Source organism: Ambystoma mexicanum, chromosome 3q (genome assembly GCF_040938575.1).
Source record: "Ambystoma mexicanum isolate Mex_15411 chromosome 3q, UKY_AmexF1_1, whole genome shotgun sequence".
NCBI classification, from domain to species: domain Eukaryota; kingdom Metazoa; phylum Chordata; class Amphibia; order Caudata; family Ambystomatidae; genus Ambystoma; species Ambystoma mexicanum.
The window spans coordinates 468840962-468858631 of NC_090926.1; the positions used below are offsets into that span (position 1 = coordinate 468840962).

General features: G+C 47.7%; 1 protein-coding gene across 3 annotated transcripts in view; it reads left to right on the top strand.

The window, feature by feature from the left end:
* SLU7 (SLU7 homolog, splicing factor) overlaps positions 1-17670 on the top strand; it is a 525459-nt gene that overhangs the window by 232728 nt on the left and 275061 nt on the right. For all 3 annotated transcript variants that reach the window (XM_069654248.1, XM_069654249.1, XM_069654250.1), the window contains exon 9: positions 11786-11883. In XM_069654248.1, the coding sequence (XP_069510349.1) occupies positions 11786-11883 (98 nt within the window). The remainder of the gene's footprint in view (positions 1-11785; positions 11884-17670) is intronic.

Below are 17670 nucleotides of genomic sequence, written 5' to 3' on the forward strand. Positions count from 1 at the left end.
GGGGGTACAGGCGTGGTACTCGTCCCCGGTGGCGGCCAATGAGAGACTGTCACAGTCCATGAACCTGATGAGGGGTACGAGGCAGGGATGCCCCCTTTTGCCAATTCTATTTAGGCTATCAATGGATCCACTAGCCGAGCGGCTTATGAGGGCTCCCCAAATAGAGGGATTCAGGGTTGGGGAGAGGGAATTCAAGGTGGCGCTGTAATAAATCCAATGAGTTGAACCCCGGCAGCCCTAGAAATAATGGAGAAATATGGGACTTTCTCAGGTTTCAAGGTGAACATGTTGGTTATATTTCCCTTTGCAGGTGATGGCCAGAGAGATGAGGAGGCTCTCCGGCCCCTGACTCTAACTTGAGAGCAAACAGTACCTGGGGGTTACCATTGTTCGGTCTGTGAGAGACCTGGGACAGGCAAATTATCCTCCTCCTCTTCAACAAATTATTTAGTGACATGGCGAGCTGGGGGTAAGGGGCAGATTTCATGGATGGGAAGGCTGAACGACCTGAAAATTAACCTTCTGCCAAGGGTACTGTATCGGTTTCAGATGTTACCCAGAAGGGCACTGGGGGCCCTCTGTCATGCCACTTACCTGGAGACTGGGATTCTCTTCACCAGCTTTCCCCTCCTCCTCTTGGCGTATCTACCGCGCTTTTGCGCATGGGGATCCGCCACGGGAAGAGCATCGGGGGTCCGCACTGGAATCCCTCTGCGCATGCGCAGGAAACCGCGGTCACCGTTCCGCGCATGCGCCGTGGATTGGGCCCTCGCGATTGGAAGGGCTTGCATTCCAAGCCTCGCTTTGGGTCCGCCGGCGCCCGGCAACAAGACGGCTTGCGGCTCAAGTCTCGCGGGTGCCGGCGACCCATAAAAAGGAGCTGTGATCAGGAGCAAGTCGCGTCTCAACGTGGTTTGTTCCGGATCGTGTTGCCCGCATGCTCGGCTCCCGAGTCCTTCCTGTTTTGCTCCTGTCTGCAGCTCTCGCCCCTGGTTTTTCCTTCCCATTCCTGTTCTCCCTCTCCAGTGGGTCCTTGGGGCCACTTGCTTGTCCAGACCTAGCTTTGCTGTGGGTTCCCTTTTCCTGTTCCTGGGCTCACTTTGGGTTCCCTTCCCTGTTTGCAGGATCTCTCCCTGGTTCTTGAGTGTCCCTATTCTTGGATCAGTTTCCCTTCCTCCTGCCTGAGTCCTCTCCAGTTTCAGTCCCGGACTTTTGGACAATCAGTTGTGGCATCTGTCTGGCCTGTCCTATCATAATCTGTTTCCAATTGCCTGCAAGATGCTTGCATTCCTGTGGACAGATTTGAGTCAGCCTCTGTCTTCTCCTCGTTGATCACCTCCAGCCAGCATTTGACTTTGGTCGGCCTAAGCATCGCTTCATCTCTTCTGGGACTGGCTCTTCTGGATTTCACCCTTTGGCAAGAATCTTCAGACTAAGGACTTTGAACTTCCGCCTCTCCTGCCAGTGCTTGCACTGTCCCTACGTCACGCTAATCAGCAGAGAGCATCCCGTGACGTTGGGAGTCGGTCCATCTTCCACCCAGTATCAATCTTGGGTGGTGGAGAGGCTGGTTCTTCGTGTCACTCGCTCATCAAGCAACTGTTGTCAGTCTGGCTGCCACGTCAAGATCAGCAACCAAGCAGACAGGTACGCAACATTCATGTGATGCTCACCTTAACAGATTGAGACGCCTGCCTTCAGATTTGGAGATGGAGGACTCTCAAGACATGCGGAATGAGTTACAAGCTCTCAGAGCTGAGATGACCGCGCTACACCAGGAGAATCAAGCATTACGCCAAATGATTACACAAGGGGCAATGAGTGCCTCACAGGCTGAAGGTTCTCTGGCGCACACAACTCCAATCAAGTTTGATGGAGATCCGCGACGAGTGGCGGAATTCTGTAATCACTGTCGAATTAATTTTCTTTTCAGGTCTACTCATTTCAATAACGATAAGGCCAAGATTGCATACATCTTGGGTAATTTAACTGGGAATGCTCTCGCCTGGGCAGCACCTTTTGCGGCTACTAACAGTCCTATATTAAATGATTTCGTAGCCTTTGAGAAGGCTTCCTGGAGGTTTTTCAAATGCTTAACCTGGCCTCAGCTGCGCAGAACCAACTGATGGACATAAAACAGGGAAACGCTGACATAATAACGTATATAAGTCGTTTCCGCCAACTGTCAACCGACTCTCAATGGCCAGAAATCACACAGAAGACCCTGTTTTGCCGAGGGCTGAGAGAGGAGTACAAAGATGAGCTACTCCATTTTCCTGAGCCAGAGACCCTCCAAAGCCTAATCGATCAGTTGCTCCGGATTGATCAAAGACTAGCTGAACGAAAAGCAGAGAGACGTCGGTTTGAGAAAATGAATCCCAGAATGACCAGTTTACCTGTCGGATCGTTTGGTTCTACTGAGTCTGGAACAGAGCCTATGCAATTGGGAGCCATGAGGGGTCCTTTATCGGAGGAAGAGAGGAGACGAAGAAGTGCATTACGCCTGTGTCTTTATTGCGGGGCCGCTGGGTATTACTTGGGTACGTGTCCTTTACGCCCTCAGAAGAAGAAGGCGGAAAACTAGAGGACCTGTTGTGTATTGAAAGGGCAACGACAGGTCTCATCCCTTTTTCAGACCTTTCCACGTCTTGTTCTGTGCTCCACCCCATGCAACCAGCTGTCTTACTGACCTTGAAGATTCAAATACAATTGCCAGGCAATACCCTGGAGGTTTTCGGGTTGTTGGATAGTGGGGCCTCAGGCAATTACATCGAAGAAACATTTGCTACCATCAACTAGATCCCGCTCCTTTCCAGACACACAGCTCTACCCGTGGAAGTCATCGATGGTACTCCTTTGTCTTCTGGACCCGTCCGACTGCACACAGTGGGTCTGACTCTTCGGATTGCCAACCACCTGGAAAATCTCGCTTTGGATGTGATTAAGTCTCCTACCTACAAATTGGTCTTGGGGTTACCTTGGCTGCAACATCATAATCCAGTTATTAATTGGAGATCTCACACCCTGTCCTTTTCTTCCGCCTTTTGTGTTCAGAAGTGCAGTCTGCCAGCTCCAACTCAGGTCTCCTCAACTCCCTTGGAATCCCTTGGTGAGGGGGCTAGTCTTTGTTCCATTTCCCAGATTCCACAAGTATATGCCGAGTTTGAACATGTATTTTCTGAGCCAGGAGATATACCCTTGCCACCTCATCGTACTTTTGATTGTGCCATAGATTTGTTGCCAGGCTTTGAGATTTCCCATGGGAAACTGTATGCTTTAACTCAGGACGAGAGACAAGTGTTACAGGACTATTTGTCGGATTGTTTAAGAAAAGGGTACATAACGCCGTCCAAGTCGCTTGCAGGATTCCCCTTGTTTTTTGTGAAAAAAAAAGGAAGGCACTTTGAAACCTTGTGTTGACTACCGGCAATTGAACAATATAACTACAAAGGATTGATATCCATTACCTTTGATTCGCAGTATCCTGGAAACCCTCCACACGGCCCGGATTTTCACCAAGCTCGACTTACGAGGAGCCTATCATCTGGTTCATATCAAGAACGGGGACAAATGGAAAACTGCATTTAAGACTCCTTTTGGGCACTATGAATACAGGGTTATGCCCTTTGGTCTATGCAATGCCCCAGCTATTTTCCAACGATTCATGGATAACATCTTCGGTGACCTGATAGGCATTTCGGTCTGGATATATTTGGACGACATTTTGGTCTTCTCCAAATCTTTTGAAGAATACGTAGGGCATGTACGTGAAGTCCTTCGTCGCTTATCTCTCAATCATTTATTCGCCAAAGCAGAGAAATGCTTCTTTCATCAACCTAGAATAGAGTTCCTGGGATTTGTGATCAATCATACCCGCATAGAAATGGATCCCACGAAAGTTTAAGCTATTCAAGAGTGGAAACAACCCCATGATGTAAAGTCTTTACAACGCTTCTTGGGATTTGCTAATTTTTACAGGCGTTTTAGCCCACATTTTTCTCAAATCACAGCGCCTCTCACCAGGTTGACCAGCAGCAAGATTACTTATAAGTGGGATTCTCTTGCTACACGGGCATTCAACACCCTGAAGTCCGCTTTCATGACCGCTCCTATTCTGCGTCACCCTCAGGATGAATTACCCTACATTGTGGAGGCAGACGCTTCGGACTTCGCCGTAGGGGCTGTCCTCCTGCAGAAGGATCCTGTGACGTCTGTTGAACATCCAGTGGCTTACCTCTCACGCAAGCTGAACCCCAGTGATGGGAATTATGCGGTTATTGAGAAAGAACTGTTTGCCATGAAAAACGCATTTGAAGAATGGAGACATCATCTACTTGGGGGTCGCTTTTCTGTGAAGGTCCGTACTGATCATTGCAATCTGCAGTACTTACGTTCCTTACAATGTCAAACGCCTCGCCAAGCCAGGTGGGCCTTCTTTTTCTCCCCATTTGTGTTTCATGTCACTTACGTCCACGGTACCTCAAACCTGAAGGCGGATGCCTTGTCCCGATCCCTCGAGAAGGAGGAAGGGATTTTCAGCCTGGATCAGCTGCTGATTTCTCCTCATCATTTCTTGTTGACGTTGTCTCCTCATCTACAGTCTATATCAGATGCCACCCGAACAGATCCCGAACGGCCGGCTCTGCTTCGACGAACATCAGTATCTGAACATGATGGCCTCCTGTTTTTCCACAAAAGGCTGTACGTTCCCAAGGGGGCGATTCGTGATAGCATATTGCATGGCTTTCATGATTCGCTAATTGGGGGTCATCGAGGAGTTAGAGCAACGCAAGAACTGGTGAGGTCAAGAAGTATGTGGAAAGTTGCCCTGTTTGTGCCCAGTCCAAGGTTCTCAGGAGACGGCCTTTGGGATTACTTTTACCGACGGAATTCGCACCATATCCATGGCACACCATCGCCACTGATTTTATTGTGGATCTGCCTCCCTCTGATGGGTATACTTGCATAATGGTCGTGGTGGACTGTTTCACTAAATATGCTCATTTCATCCCTTTCAACAAGATACCTAAGGCTACCCAAATGGCTTCTGCCTTCCTACATGAAGTGTATCGGTTACATGGCCTTCCTGAAAAGATCATTTCAGATGGAGGATCTCAATTCCTCTCTTCTTTCTGGAGCAAGGTGTGTGGCCATCTTGGCATCCACAGAGCTTTGAGCTCTATTTATCACCCACAAACCAATGGCCTCACTGAAAGAACTAATCAGACTCTGGAAGAGTACCTCCGTTGTTTTGCTAACACTACCCAGTCCAACTGGAAGGCGTGTCTAGATCTTGCTGAGGTGTCCTACAACAATTCTGTCCATTCCTCTACTGGAGTCAGTCCGTTCTACTGTTCGACAGGCCAGCATCCGAAATTGATGCCTTTTCATCCCGTGCCTTCCAGTGCAGTCCCTTCTGCTGATGCCCTGATATCAACCATTCAACAGCAACACGAAATGGCACACAAGTCTTTGAAGGAGGCAAAAGATTGTATGAAATCTCAGGCTGACAGGAGGAGTGAGGAACCTGATTTTCAAGTTGGGGATAGGGTTTGGTTGTCCTCTAAAAACCTGCCGCTTCGCAATTTGCCTGTAAAGCTGGCTCCCCGGTATTTTGGCCCGTTTAAGATTACCAAGCGTCTGTCCTCTGTGGCTTTCCGCCTCCAGTTGCCTCATTCTTGGCATGTACCCCCTGTTTTTCATGTCTCCCTTTTGAAGCCCTATGTTGACGACACCTATGGTCGTTCTTGTCCTCGCCCAGCTTCTGTCCTAGTGCAAGGTGTCCCCGAATTCGAGGTTCAGGAGATTTGCGATGCCCGCTATCGTAGGGGGGTGCTCCACTTTTTGGTGGATTGGAAGGGGTAACCGGCTTGTGATCGCACTTGGGAACCGCACCAGCATGTGCACGCTCCCCGCCTTCTGCATGAGTTCTATGGTCGGGTTCCTTGGAAACCTGGGGCCCCGGGCCTTCCTGGGAGGGGGCATAGTGTCACGCCACTTACCTGGAGACCGGGATTCTCTTCACCAGCTTTCCCCTCCTCCTCTTGGCGTATCTACCAGCGCTTTCGCGCATGGGGATCCGCCACGGGAAGAGCATCGGGAGTCTGCGCATGCGCGGGAAACCGCGGTCACGGTTCCGTGCATGCGCCGTGGATTGGGCCCTCGCGATTGGAAGGCCTTGCATTCCAAGCCTCGCTTTGGGTCTGCCGGCGCCCGGCAACGAGATGGCTTGCGTCTCAAGCCTCGCGGGTGCCGGCGACCCATAAAAAGGAGCTGTGATTGGGAGCAAGTCGCGTCTCAAAGCGGTTTGTTCCAGATCGTGTTGCCTGCTTGCTCGGCTCCCGAGTCCTTCCTGTTTTGCTCCTGTCTGCAGCTCTGGCCCCTGGTTTTTCCTTCCCATTCCTGTTCTCCCTCTCCAGTAGGTCCTTGGGACCACTTGCTTGTCCAGACCTAGCTTTGCTGTGGTTTCCCTTTTCCTGTTCCTGGGCTCCCTTTGGGTTCCCTTCCCTGTTTGCAGGCTCTCTCCCTGGTTCTTGGGTGTCCCTGTTCTTGGATCAGTTTCCCTTCTTCCTGCCTGAGTCCTCTCCAGTTTCAGTCCCGGACTTTTGGACAATCAGTTGTGGCATCTGTCTGGCCTGTCCTATCATAATCTGTTTCCAATTGCCTGCAAGATCCTCGCATTCCTGTGGACAAATTTGAGTCAGCCTCTGTCTTCTCCTCGTTGATCACCTCCGGCCAGCATTTGACTTGGGTCGGCCTAAGCATCCGCTTCATCTCTTCTGGGACTGGGTCTTCTTGATTTCACCCTTTGGCAAGAATCTTCTGACTAAGGACTTTGAACTTCCGCCTCTCCTGCTAGTGCTTGCACTGTCCCTACGTCATGCTAATCAGGAGAGAGCATCCCGTGACGTTGGGAGTTGGTCCATCTTCCACCTAGTATCAATCTTGGGTGGTGGAGAGGCTGGATCCTCGTGTCACTCGCTCATCAAGCAACTGTTGTCAGTCTGGCTGCCACGTCAAGATCAGCAACCAAGCAGACAGGTACGCAACATTCACGTGATACTTACCTTAACACCCTCCTGCGGGGGCCAAGTCCCGGATGGTGCAGTTTCTTTGGCAAAGCCATAAACCGAGGGTGGGATATGATAACATTATAATGCCCAAAGACAAGGGGATGCGGGGGGATTGGGGATCCCGGACCTGATGCTATACTACAAAGCTGCACAAATGAGAGCAATGGTACCACACCTGCGGGAGGACCCGGATAAACAGTGGGTTTACATTGAAAATTATTTCATGCGCTCTGCCACAGTGGGGGAGTGGCCGTGGGTCCCGAGGGTACAGCTCCCGATGAGAATTAGAGAACACCCGTTCCTGGGAGTTTACTGGGATGTGTGGGGTAAAGGAGCCAGAATGCGAGGAGTCACCACATGGCCCTCTACGATGAGCCATATTTGGGCCCCCCTGGTATGGGATGAGATACACAAACCGGAGAGATACCATAAATGGTTTGAGGCAGGATTATACAGGATCGGTCAGAGGTGGGTGCAAGGGAGGTTCATAGGAATGCAGGAGTTGGAAGCCAGTTTGGTTGTTGAAAGGTTGCGTGTACTTCTCTATCTCAGGCTGAAAGGGGTCTTCACCGCAGACCGGATCCAAAGAGACCTCATGCCCCTAGAGAAGGTGCTTGATGGACACACCGAGATGAAGGGTCTCATCTCGCTTCTCTATAGGGCATTGTTAGAAACTTTGGGGGGGTTCAGTGGATGGACTCCGGCAAAGGTGGGAAAGGGACCTAGGCCTGGACTTGAACATACACCTTTGGAAGTTAATGTGTAGGAGGGCTTTCAAAACATCAATAGCCTGTCAGTATAAACTCCATGATGTTACTGCACCTGTGGCCATACGACCTGGTGCAGCTTTCTAAGATGTTCCCTACAGTGAGCCCCCTATGCTGGCATGGATGTGGAGACAGAGCTGATTATTGGCACATTTGGAGATTCCCGAAAGTTCAGGTGTCTTGGGCCGAGGTCCTGGGATGGATTAAAGGTGTGGGAGAGAGGGATGGGTGTTGGAGCCTATGTTGGTACTTTTTGGTTTGGATAACAAGAGGGACAATGGCGCACCTTGCCACATATGACTCATTTTCTGTTATTAGTTGCAAGGGCATACCTTGCAAGGCATTGAAAGAGAAGGGAACTCCCAAGTTTGAAGGAATGGTCCGACACAGCAAGGAACATTCACCTTATCGAAAACATCACTGCAGCAATCCATGTTGGAAGTGCAGGCATTGAGAGGGAATGGCAGCAATTTTGCAACAGTTTTGGGTAGAGAAGGGTGACGCGCAACTAACCTGTTTGGTCTCGCTCTGTCCCGGCCGAGGCAGGAGGTGGTTCAGACAGCACACAGTTCTAGTTAAATGCACTCGACCTCTCTATGTTGGAGTTGTATATTCTCGGCTGGAATTCTCACGTACGGCGGATGTAATTTAAGGATGATTTGGGGGTGGGGGAAAGAACAGTTGAAAGATCTTGTGTTAGAAACATGTGCGCCCTCTGGCTTATTAGTATCTTTCCATGTTATCTTGAAATCAATCAAATTCAATTTACAAAACAAAAAAAGACTTGGGGGCTAGATATTCAAAAATGTCTGATAAATAAAGGTTAAAGAGCTTTGGTGCAAGCACACATCCCTGTCTTAGACCTGTACTTACTTGAATGCGCTCCGAGAGGTCACCTTCCTTATTTAATCTTATTTTTATGCCAGAGTCTTCGTATAGGCACCTAATTAACAACAGAGGACCCTGTGGCACACCCCAGCATTCAGTTTAGACCGCAATCTTTTACAGTCAACTAAATCAAAGGCGGTCGTTAATTCAATGGATGACTTATAAGTGCGCCTAGTTGGATCTAACCAAGCATATTCTTGTAAAATCCTAATGATAAAGCCATTCAGATTTGTGGAGTGTCCCTGTCTGAACCCTGTTTGTAGTTTGGAAATCCTTCCAGCAGATTGAGCCCAACTTTCTAATGTGTCATTAACAGGGTAGCAAATATCTTCCTATCAGCACCAATTAATGCTATTTGCTGATAGCTAATTGCCTCACTCATGTTACCCTTTATATAGATAAGCACAACATAGGCTGATTTGTAAGAAGATGGCAATTCCAATTTATTGACAATACTCTCAAACAGGATTGTGAGGACTATGGCCCAATTTGTGGGATCCCACTTTAAGGTGTTATTTGTAAGCCCATTTAGTCCCGCGTCTCGAAAGGGATTACATTTCCGGATGATGTTATAAACATCATATACTTCAATATATAGCCGCCAATTCACACTCTGAGATGTTGTGGGGTCGGTAAATGCTACCGTACTAATACTTTTATTTAGTGAATATAGTTTCTTTAAATGTTCAATTCAAACACGTTTAACTGTACCATCACATTAGCAACCTCAAGGCTATTAACTAACAACCAAAATGAAGAAACATCTATTTTTTTTAAAGTTTATTTAACATATTATCCGCATCATACTGCAGCATACTAGCCTTATGATAGTTACAATAATTCCTAAAATCCTGTTAGACCTTTTTACATTTCTTCATTTTGAAATCCATATCATCCTCTGTCCACATTAACATTCCAAGCTAAGCTGTTTCCTCATATTTATCCTAATTGCCAGCAGATCATCATATTCATGCCGATGTAATTTCCCCTCTTTCCTATAGCGTTATAGTGGTAGCAGGTAATAATATCGCCATATATATGGTCGCCGTAAATAATATCGCCGGGAAAATGTTGTGGCGATATTATTTAGGTGACCATATATATGGGGACAGGGTTGCGGGGGTGTCCCCCGCATGTTCCATGCAATAATGTCGCCACAAAAAACGGCCATTTTTCGGCGATATTTTTGCATGGCGATATTTTTGCGGCGACATTATTACATGGGACCGTTATAGTTCCATTACTTACCATATTACACAATAAATCAGAAACAGTTTTATCATAGACGGCTAAATGGAATTGTCCCATTTTTCCACTCCACACTTGAAGATATCATCATCGACCCTAAGCCGGCGTTAAGTTGTTTAATGTTATAAGGGGTCCAACAAATAAGATTTCTCCCCCCCTCACAGCCCTCCCAACTTATTTACATGCAGACCATTGGGACCGCCCTTATTCCTTACAAACAACCTCCTTTTAAAAAACACTTTTAATGGATTGTTAGGGAGAATTCTCAAAAATGTGCTAAGTCCCTTCACCTTAGAGACCCTCAGCAACTTTGCTGGATTTTGAGGACTTGATTTTTTTTACCTGGAAAGAGTGTGAGCCTTTTTTCACATTCTTTCATGCGTTTTGATGTGTTTTTTACATTTTGTGTTCTCTGATTATGGAATTTTAGATTACTCCATAGACTACATCTTTTCATGCCTGTTCCACAGCACTCTCAGTGCAGTGACACAGGGATGTATTTTAGACTTCCCAAAGGTTTAAATACTTTCTCTGGGATAAACTACTGTTTCCCAGAGAATGTAAAGTGAAATTGACTTTACTAGTCTTTTCCAAATTCATAGACCAAGCACACACCATCTTACCATGGAGTGCTGGAGGGGTTACATAGTATCCCCTGTGTCTAAACACTCATGTAGTAGTCAAATGCTACCCTTTCCTATTGAAAAGGCTTGTGGCAGTGGTTTTACAACGAACTACCATGATTTTTCCCGACCGCGAACACCGGTAGCTAAAAATCACGGGAGCCATGTTTTTCAAGATGGCGCCTTAAGCCCCTTTGTTTAAACATGTCCCGGTCTTCTTTTTACCCCATTTCTTTTTGGAAAGGTCCTTCTAGTGTTTGTCTCTACGCACCAAACTAGGTTTGGTCCCTTTGTTCGTGTGACTTTGGCGGGCATCAGGACTGAAGGCCTTTTGTTAGAAAAAGTTAGATTTTCTTCAACAATTGTGTGTGTACTGCTTACTCAATTCATAAGGGGGCATTTAACATCTCGATCAAGCAAAGCCGCTCTTTTCTGTTGGTCACCAATTAGGGGTCCTCCACAGTGAAGAGGTGATAGAGGACCAGTCAACTTGCTTTGCATCCATTCTGCACATATGGTTACCAGGATCAACATCTCCCTCTTTACCCCAAGTCATACGGTTGATATTCACATTTCCATTTATACTCCAAGAGTCTTTCTCTATCTCTACACCAATCAAGTCTACCACAAAGCCCAGATTGCATAGTTTTTCTCTTTCAGATTGAACTAGATCAAACACCAATTTAGAGTTGAAATGGAGTATAGAGCTATTAGTATCTTTCTTGTTGAGAAATTCCACTCTTTCTATGTCTACTGAGATGAGGGCTCTAAGATTCTTTATTTCTGCAAAGCTCAAGAGTACATTGCTTCTGTTCATACATACATTCAATCTGTTCCCATGAGCAAAAGCCTAAACCCTTTAGTGTTATTTTGCTTGCTCGGTAGGTGTCAGATTGCAGTCCATTAGAACACTGAGGTCTTTGCGTTCTTGACCAAGGTTGTGCTTTGTCCCAGAGGTGTCAACCAGGTAAATGGTGGGGGTAGTCATTCATTGATCTATAAAAGTTGTTTTGCATGCTTTTGTATATTCTTAAACTGTTCCATCTAAACTATGATCATCTTAAATAGGAAGCAAATATAAAACGTATAAAATGTGGTTCAGAATGTTTTCCGGATTTTAACAGTATTGTATTTAAAAAATGTTAGTTACCTCCGTTTTAACATACAATTTGATTTGTTTCTATAGTACCTAAGAAACTTGGATCCAAACTCTGCCTACTATGACCCCAAGACGAGAGCCATGAGAGAGAATCCATATGCCAATGCTGGCACAAACCCTGATGAGTATGCACTTTACAATTGTCCTCTTTAAATGTTAACATACAAAAAATATTTCAATTTTCAACTGGCTGTGCTTACCTTTCGACTGGGTGGTTGTGCTTGGGGACTATGGGAATGTTGTCATTCTCTGCAGTTTATAAAATTGATGGTAATCTATTTTATAGCTATTCAGAATTCTTGTAAAGCCACTTTAACCCCCCACCCAAATAGTCCAGCTGCAACCGTTATTCAGTTTCTAGGAAGATACTTGTGAGGAAAAAGGTGAGAGTGAAGAAAGGGCTCCTGACAAAACTGAGGTTAACTCTGTGTTGCAGGAGTGGAATTGAACGATCACAGGGAAGTTCTGAATGCAACATCCCTTTGTTAGCTAAGATTTTCATAGTAATGATACATCTTCCTGATGTGTGTCAACCCCAGAACTTTATGCTTTACAGGTGGATTATTTTTCCTTATACCTCAGTGAGTGGGAACATTTTTCCACACTCACAGAATCTTTTACTCTTTTTATGGGTGTCATTTCTAAGACACTCCATAGTGTCTTTTAAAAGTTATCCTCTTTGACAACTTTTTGGCAATACGTGCCTATTGTTGCTGGGTTGCCCTAGGGGCTCCCCTTTTAACTTTCTCTGGCTAACCTTGTGAGAACTGCAGTTCTCCAGCATTGGATCTTTCATGGATTCACATGCTTAGAATATTCCCCGTCGTCAAGCTGGGAATCCTCTGTAAATTATATAGACCTTTTCCATAAGAAAAATTTCAACACTTTTGTGTCCTATCTACGTCGTTTTGGGCCGCGTACGCCTGCGCCACTAGGACGTAGAGGTATAAGTAGCCCCGCCCCCGCGGCTCCCTCAGATATGAACCGTCTTCCAAAGTAGTGGGATTACCTCGAATATCTACTATTTTTGCTAGGTTGTGCGTATTTCTTCTTCGACTTCCCTCGAAAATGTCTGGAAAGGCGTTGTTTCGTCCGTGTGTCAATGACGGGGCGGGTGCGTACCCTGCATCGGAGGTAGGCTCTACTGCCTTCGAGATCTAAATCTCCGGTGCCCCCTCGTCGCTCTGCGTCGACAGAGCCTCCGACGAAGAATCCACGTTCATCAGATAAACACCCCGCTGATAAACATCCTGCGAGGGACTCTTCGTCAAAGAAAACGTCATCTTCTTCCTCCTCATCAAAAAAGGAGAGAAAAGATCGATTGAAATCCTCCTCGGGAGATCGCCATGGCTCTACCTCGAGTCGAGTGTCGTCGACCCACAAGTGGAGTGCAAAACCGCAAGCACGCCCCAAGGCTCTGCGCCAAAAACTTCGTCGTCGACGACGGCCAGGTCGGCAACGTCTTCTTTGCCATCTGCGCCTGCTCTTCCCGCGATCACTTTGGCGGGTCAAACAGCAGTTATGGAGAAAATGTCATCATCGATGGTGGCACCTTCGGCGGGTTGGCTACCGGAGGTTTTCGACCCGATCTTGCCTGAGGCCTTGTTGCAACCAGAAGCAGCCTTCCCCATCTCGTCGGCGGAGGATGACTGTGGTCCGATCATACAGCCACAAGATCTGGGGTTACGTGCGACCAGTTCGGTGGAGCTCCCGAGTGGCAGTGCCATCCCAGCCGCCTCTTCCTTGCTGAATCCCCAGGCAGTATTGTCCCTGGAGGTGTTGAACACGTTACAGAAGCTGTTGCAGCGTTTGGACACGCAGTTGCCCCACACTAGTGTCCCAACGGTACAGCAGGCTATGCCGGTCGTCGCCGAACCAGGCCCGGCTCCTCGCTCGACGACCAGAATGCCTACAACTTGCCCGGTTGAGGAGGATCGTTCTCGCTCACACTCGGAGGAAGGAGAACTGCCAGAGTCGGAGTCAGAACGTGAAGGGTCTCTTTCAGACATCTCATTATCCCCATCAAGGGACCCGACATGGGAGTCGGATGCGGAAATGGAAACTCCAAAGAGCCCGGCACAACCATCACCGCCGGATGACATTGGGGCCTTCCATGCAATGATGGGAAAAGCGTGTGCGGAGTTTGGCCTAGCACCGGAAGAAGCAAAGAAAAATTGTTTTCTCTTCGATCATATGGGCAAGAGAAGAAAATCGATGTTTTCTATCCCCATTTTGGACCATGTCTGGCAAAAGGGGTTGAGGACCATGCGTCATCCTTTCTCAGAACCGGCGATAAAAGGACGGTTATAAAAGAAATTCAAGGCTCCAGAGTCCACTCCCAAGTGCTTGACGTCTCAACCTTTGCCGGATTCGGTGGTGTCCGCTGCTGCGGCCAGAAAAGCGAGGTTGCAACACAAATGCACGACCCCGCCGGACAACGATGCCAGGAGACAAGATGCGTTTGGAAAAAAGGTATTGTCAGTCGGTGCGACTACAGTAAAAGCAGCCAACTCCCTGGCCATTATGGCGCGGTATGATAGAGAGATGTGGCATCGTTTGGCTCCTATCTTGGACCTGCTAGTATGTGAAGGGGAAGAGGCTTCCAATAATTCCATAAATATCGCTGTCGACCTGGCAGAGGCTGGTTTTAAATAAATCAATAACGGCATAGTGTTAAGAAGGCAAGCCTGGCTTAAGTGCACGACTTTTAGACCGGAGGTGCAATACAAGGTGCTGGACATGCCGTGTGAAGGGGAACAACTGTTTGGCAAGAAAGTGGATGAGGCCTTGAAGGGCATGAAAGCAGACTCTGACACTGCTCGGTCACTCGGAGCCCTCCAGAGTGGCAGAAATGTTCGTTCCTTTCGTCCTTTCAGAGGAGCTTCCAGAAACTCCCGGTTTGGATCACCTAGGGACCGAGGTTTCAGTAGACCCTCCTACTCTTCCCAAGGCTACAGACGAGCAGCCCAAGCTACTCATAGAGGCAGAGATTATCAGTCCTCAAGAAGGCGAGGCTCCTACTCATCGTCGGCAAAGGATCGACAGGCAAAAACCCAGCAATGACAAGTTTCAAGACGTCCTGGGGGGCAGAGTGTCTCGTTGCGTCGACGAGTGGGAACGCATAACAACGGACCAATGGGTTTTGGACACGATACATCTGGGTCACTCCCTACAGTTCAAGGGCAAGCCGCCACACATTCCACCAGTGTTCTCGCCACAATCCCATCTTCAGATACTGGTGCAGGAAGTGACGCTTATGCTGCAGAAAGGGGCTATAGAACTAGTCCCTGTGGCAGAAAGAGTAAAGGTAGTGTACTCCCGTTACTTCGTGGTCAAGAAACCCAATGAAAAATGGCGTCCCATTCTAGATCTGCGGGCTCTCAACAAGCTGCTAAAGAAACTTAAAATTCAAAATGCTTACACTGCAAGAGGTTATCCGATCGATACAACCGGGTGATTTTTTTGTCGTCGCTAGACCTTCAAGGCGCATACTTTCATCTCCCGATGCGTTGACGACACAAAAGATTTCTGCGGTTCGTCGTCGGACGAACCCACTATCAGTTCAAGGTCCTCCCATTCAGACTAAAATCGTCTCCCAGGACATTGACGAAATGTTTGGCTCCAGTGGCAGCTAGGTTAAGGAAGGAAGGTCATCATGTGTACCCATATCTGGACGATTGGTTAGTAAGGGGATTATCTCTGGAATGGGCACGAGAAAGTCTGAATGCCACCATGTCCCTCCTACAGCGTTTGGGCTTCGCAATAAACTTCGAAAAGTCCTCCTTAACGCCATCAAGGACCTTGGTCTTTCTGGGGGCGGAGTTCCAGACACAGTCAGGATTGGTAAAACCATCCGTCGAAAGAGTTATGAAACTACGACACAAAGCATAGGAATGGAAAGTCAACACCAGAGTGTCAGTAAGAAGGTACATGTCCCTGCTGGGGACCATGGCGTCCTGTATACCCTTAATCAACAATTGTCGTCTCTTCATGAGGCCCATTCAGGAATTCTTGACAGATCGATGGGCACAGAGTCAAGGGCTTTGGTCGGACAAATTGACCATCAGCAGCAAGCTCGTGCAGGCACTTCAGTGGTGGACAATCTCCAAAAATCTAACAAAAGGAATGCCCTTACTGGAACCTATGTTCCAGATGACAGTGGTGACAGATGCTTCTCTGACTGGATGGGGAGCTCATCTGGATTCCATACAAGTTCAAGGTCGGTGGTCATCAGAGGAGTCCAACCTTCACATCAAAGTGCTGGAGTTAAGGGCAGTGCGTTGGGCCCGGAAATCCTTTCTACCACGCATAAAGGGATCCGTTGTACGCATAATGACAGACAACACGACAACAATGTTTTACCTAAGAAAACAGGGAGGTACTCGCTCCAGGACTCTGTCGACCGAAGCCCAGGAAATCTGGCATTGGGCCCTCCGCCAAAGGATATATCTATTGGCGTTCCACTTACCAGGAGTCAAAAATGTGCAGGCAGACTCTCTCAGCAGAGAGATGAATTGACTACACGAATGGGAATTGAACGACCAACAACTACACCGTGTCTTCGAAAAGTGGAGTCGTCCGGCCCTAGATCTCTTTGCGACGAGAGAGAACAGGAAAGGCTCACAATACGCGAGCAGGTGGCCACTGCAAGACTCACTGAGGGAAGCGGTCTCCTTCCCGTGGACAGACAAGTTTTTGTATGCGTTCCCCCCCGTTTCCACTCATACGTCGGACGCTGCAATGGGTCCACAGATATCCATGTCGGTTGATCCTGGTGGCCCTGTACTGGGCGAGACAAGTGTGGTTCTCCGATGTACTCCATCTTTCAGCAGCGGAACCGATGAGGTTCCAGAGGATCCCGAACCTTCTGTCTCAGGACAAAGGGTGGTTCGGCATCACGACCCAGACAGCCTCAATCTGACAGCCTGGCTCCTGATTTCTCCGAGTTTGGTACGTTAGCAATTCCATCGGATTGTCGTCGCATTTTGCAAGCTGCAAGGGCGCCGTCCACGAACGCTTTGTATACATACAAATGGAAGAGATTCTGCATATGGTGCGGGGATCAGCCAGGTTTACATCCACTTAACATCACACCGGAGCAGCTTCTACCATACTTGCTACTCCTGGCTCAAAAAGGTTTGTCGTTTTCATATATAAAAGTGCATCTGGCTGCCATTTCGAGATTTACTCGGAAGAGACATTCAACTCTGTTGTTTAGTGACCGGTTGATTAAACATTTCATGAAAGGATTGTTCCGAACTTTTTCTCCAAAGAAGTTGTTTCCTTCAATCTGGAGTCTTAACCTGGTTCTAGCAGCGCTAATGAAGGCTTTGTTTGAGCCGATGGCATCGTCGTCATTGAAATTCTTATCATGGAAATTGGCCTTTCTGGCGGCTATTACTTCGGCTCGACGTCTGTCAGAAATACAAGCGTTAGTGATCGATCCACCATACTTGAGATTTTTCAAAAATAAAGCCGTGTTGGCTACGAATCCTCATTTCATTCCTAAAGTCCCTACCATGTTCCATAAGCACTCTTCAATGGTGGTACCGACGTTTTTTCCAACACCTTCGTCTGTTGCGGAGAGGACTCTCCATACATTGGACGTGAGAAGAGCTCTGAAATTTTACCTCCATCGCACTCAAAATCTCAGGGACACTAGACAGCTATTTGTGGCTTATGGCCCTTCGGCTAAAGGTAAAGCAATCTCAAAACAAGAACTGTCCCGATGGGTGTCATCTACATTTCTTTTTGCCACTCGAAAGCTGGAAAACTGCTGGAAAAACATCCAAGAGCCCATTCGACGAGATCCACTTCGTCGTCATCGGCATTGTGGTCCGGGATTCTGCTGGGAGATATCTGTAAGGCGGCTTCCTGGTCGGTACCACATACGTTTACCCGGCATTATTGCC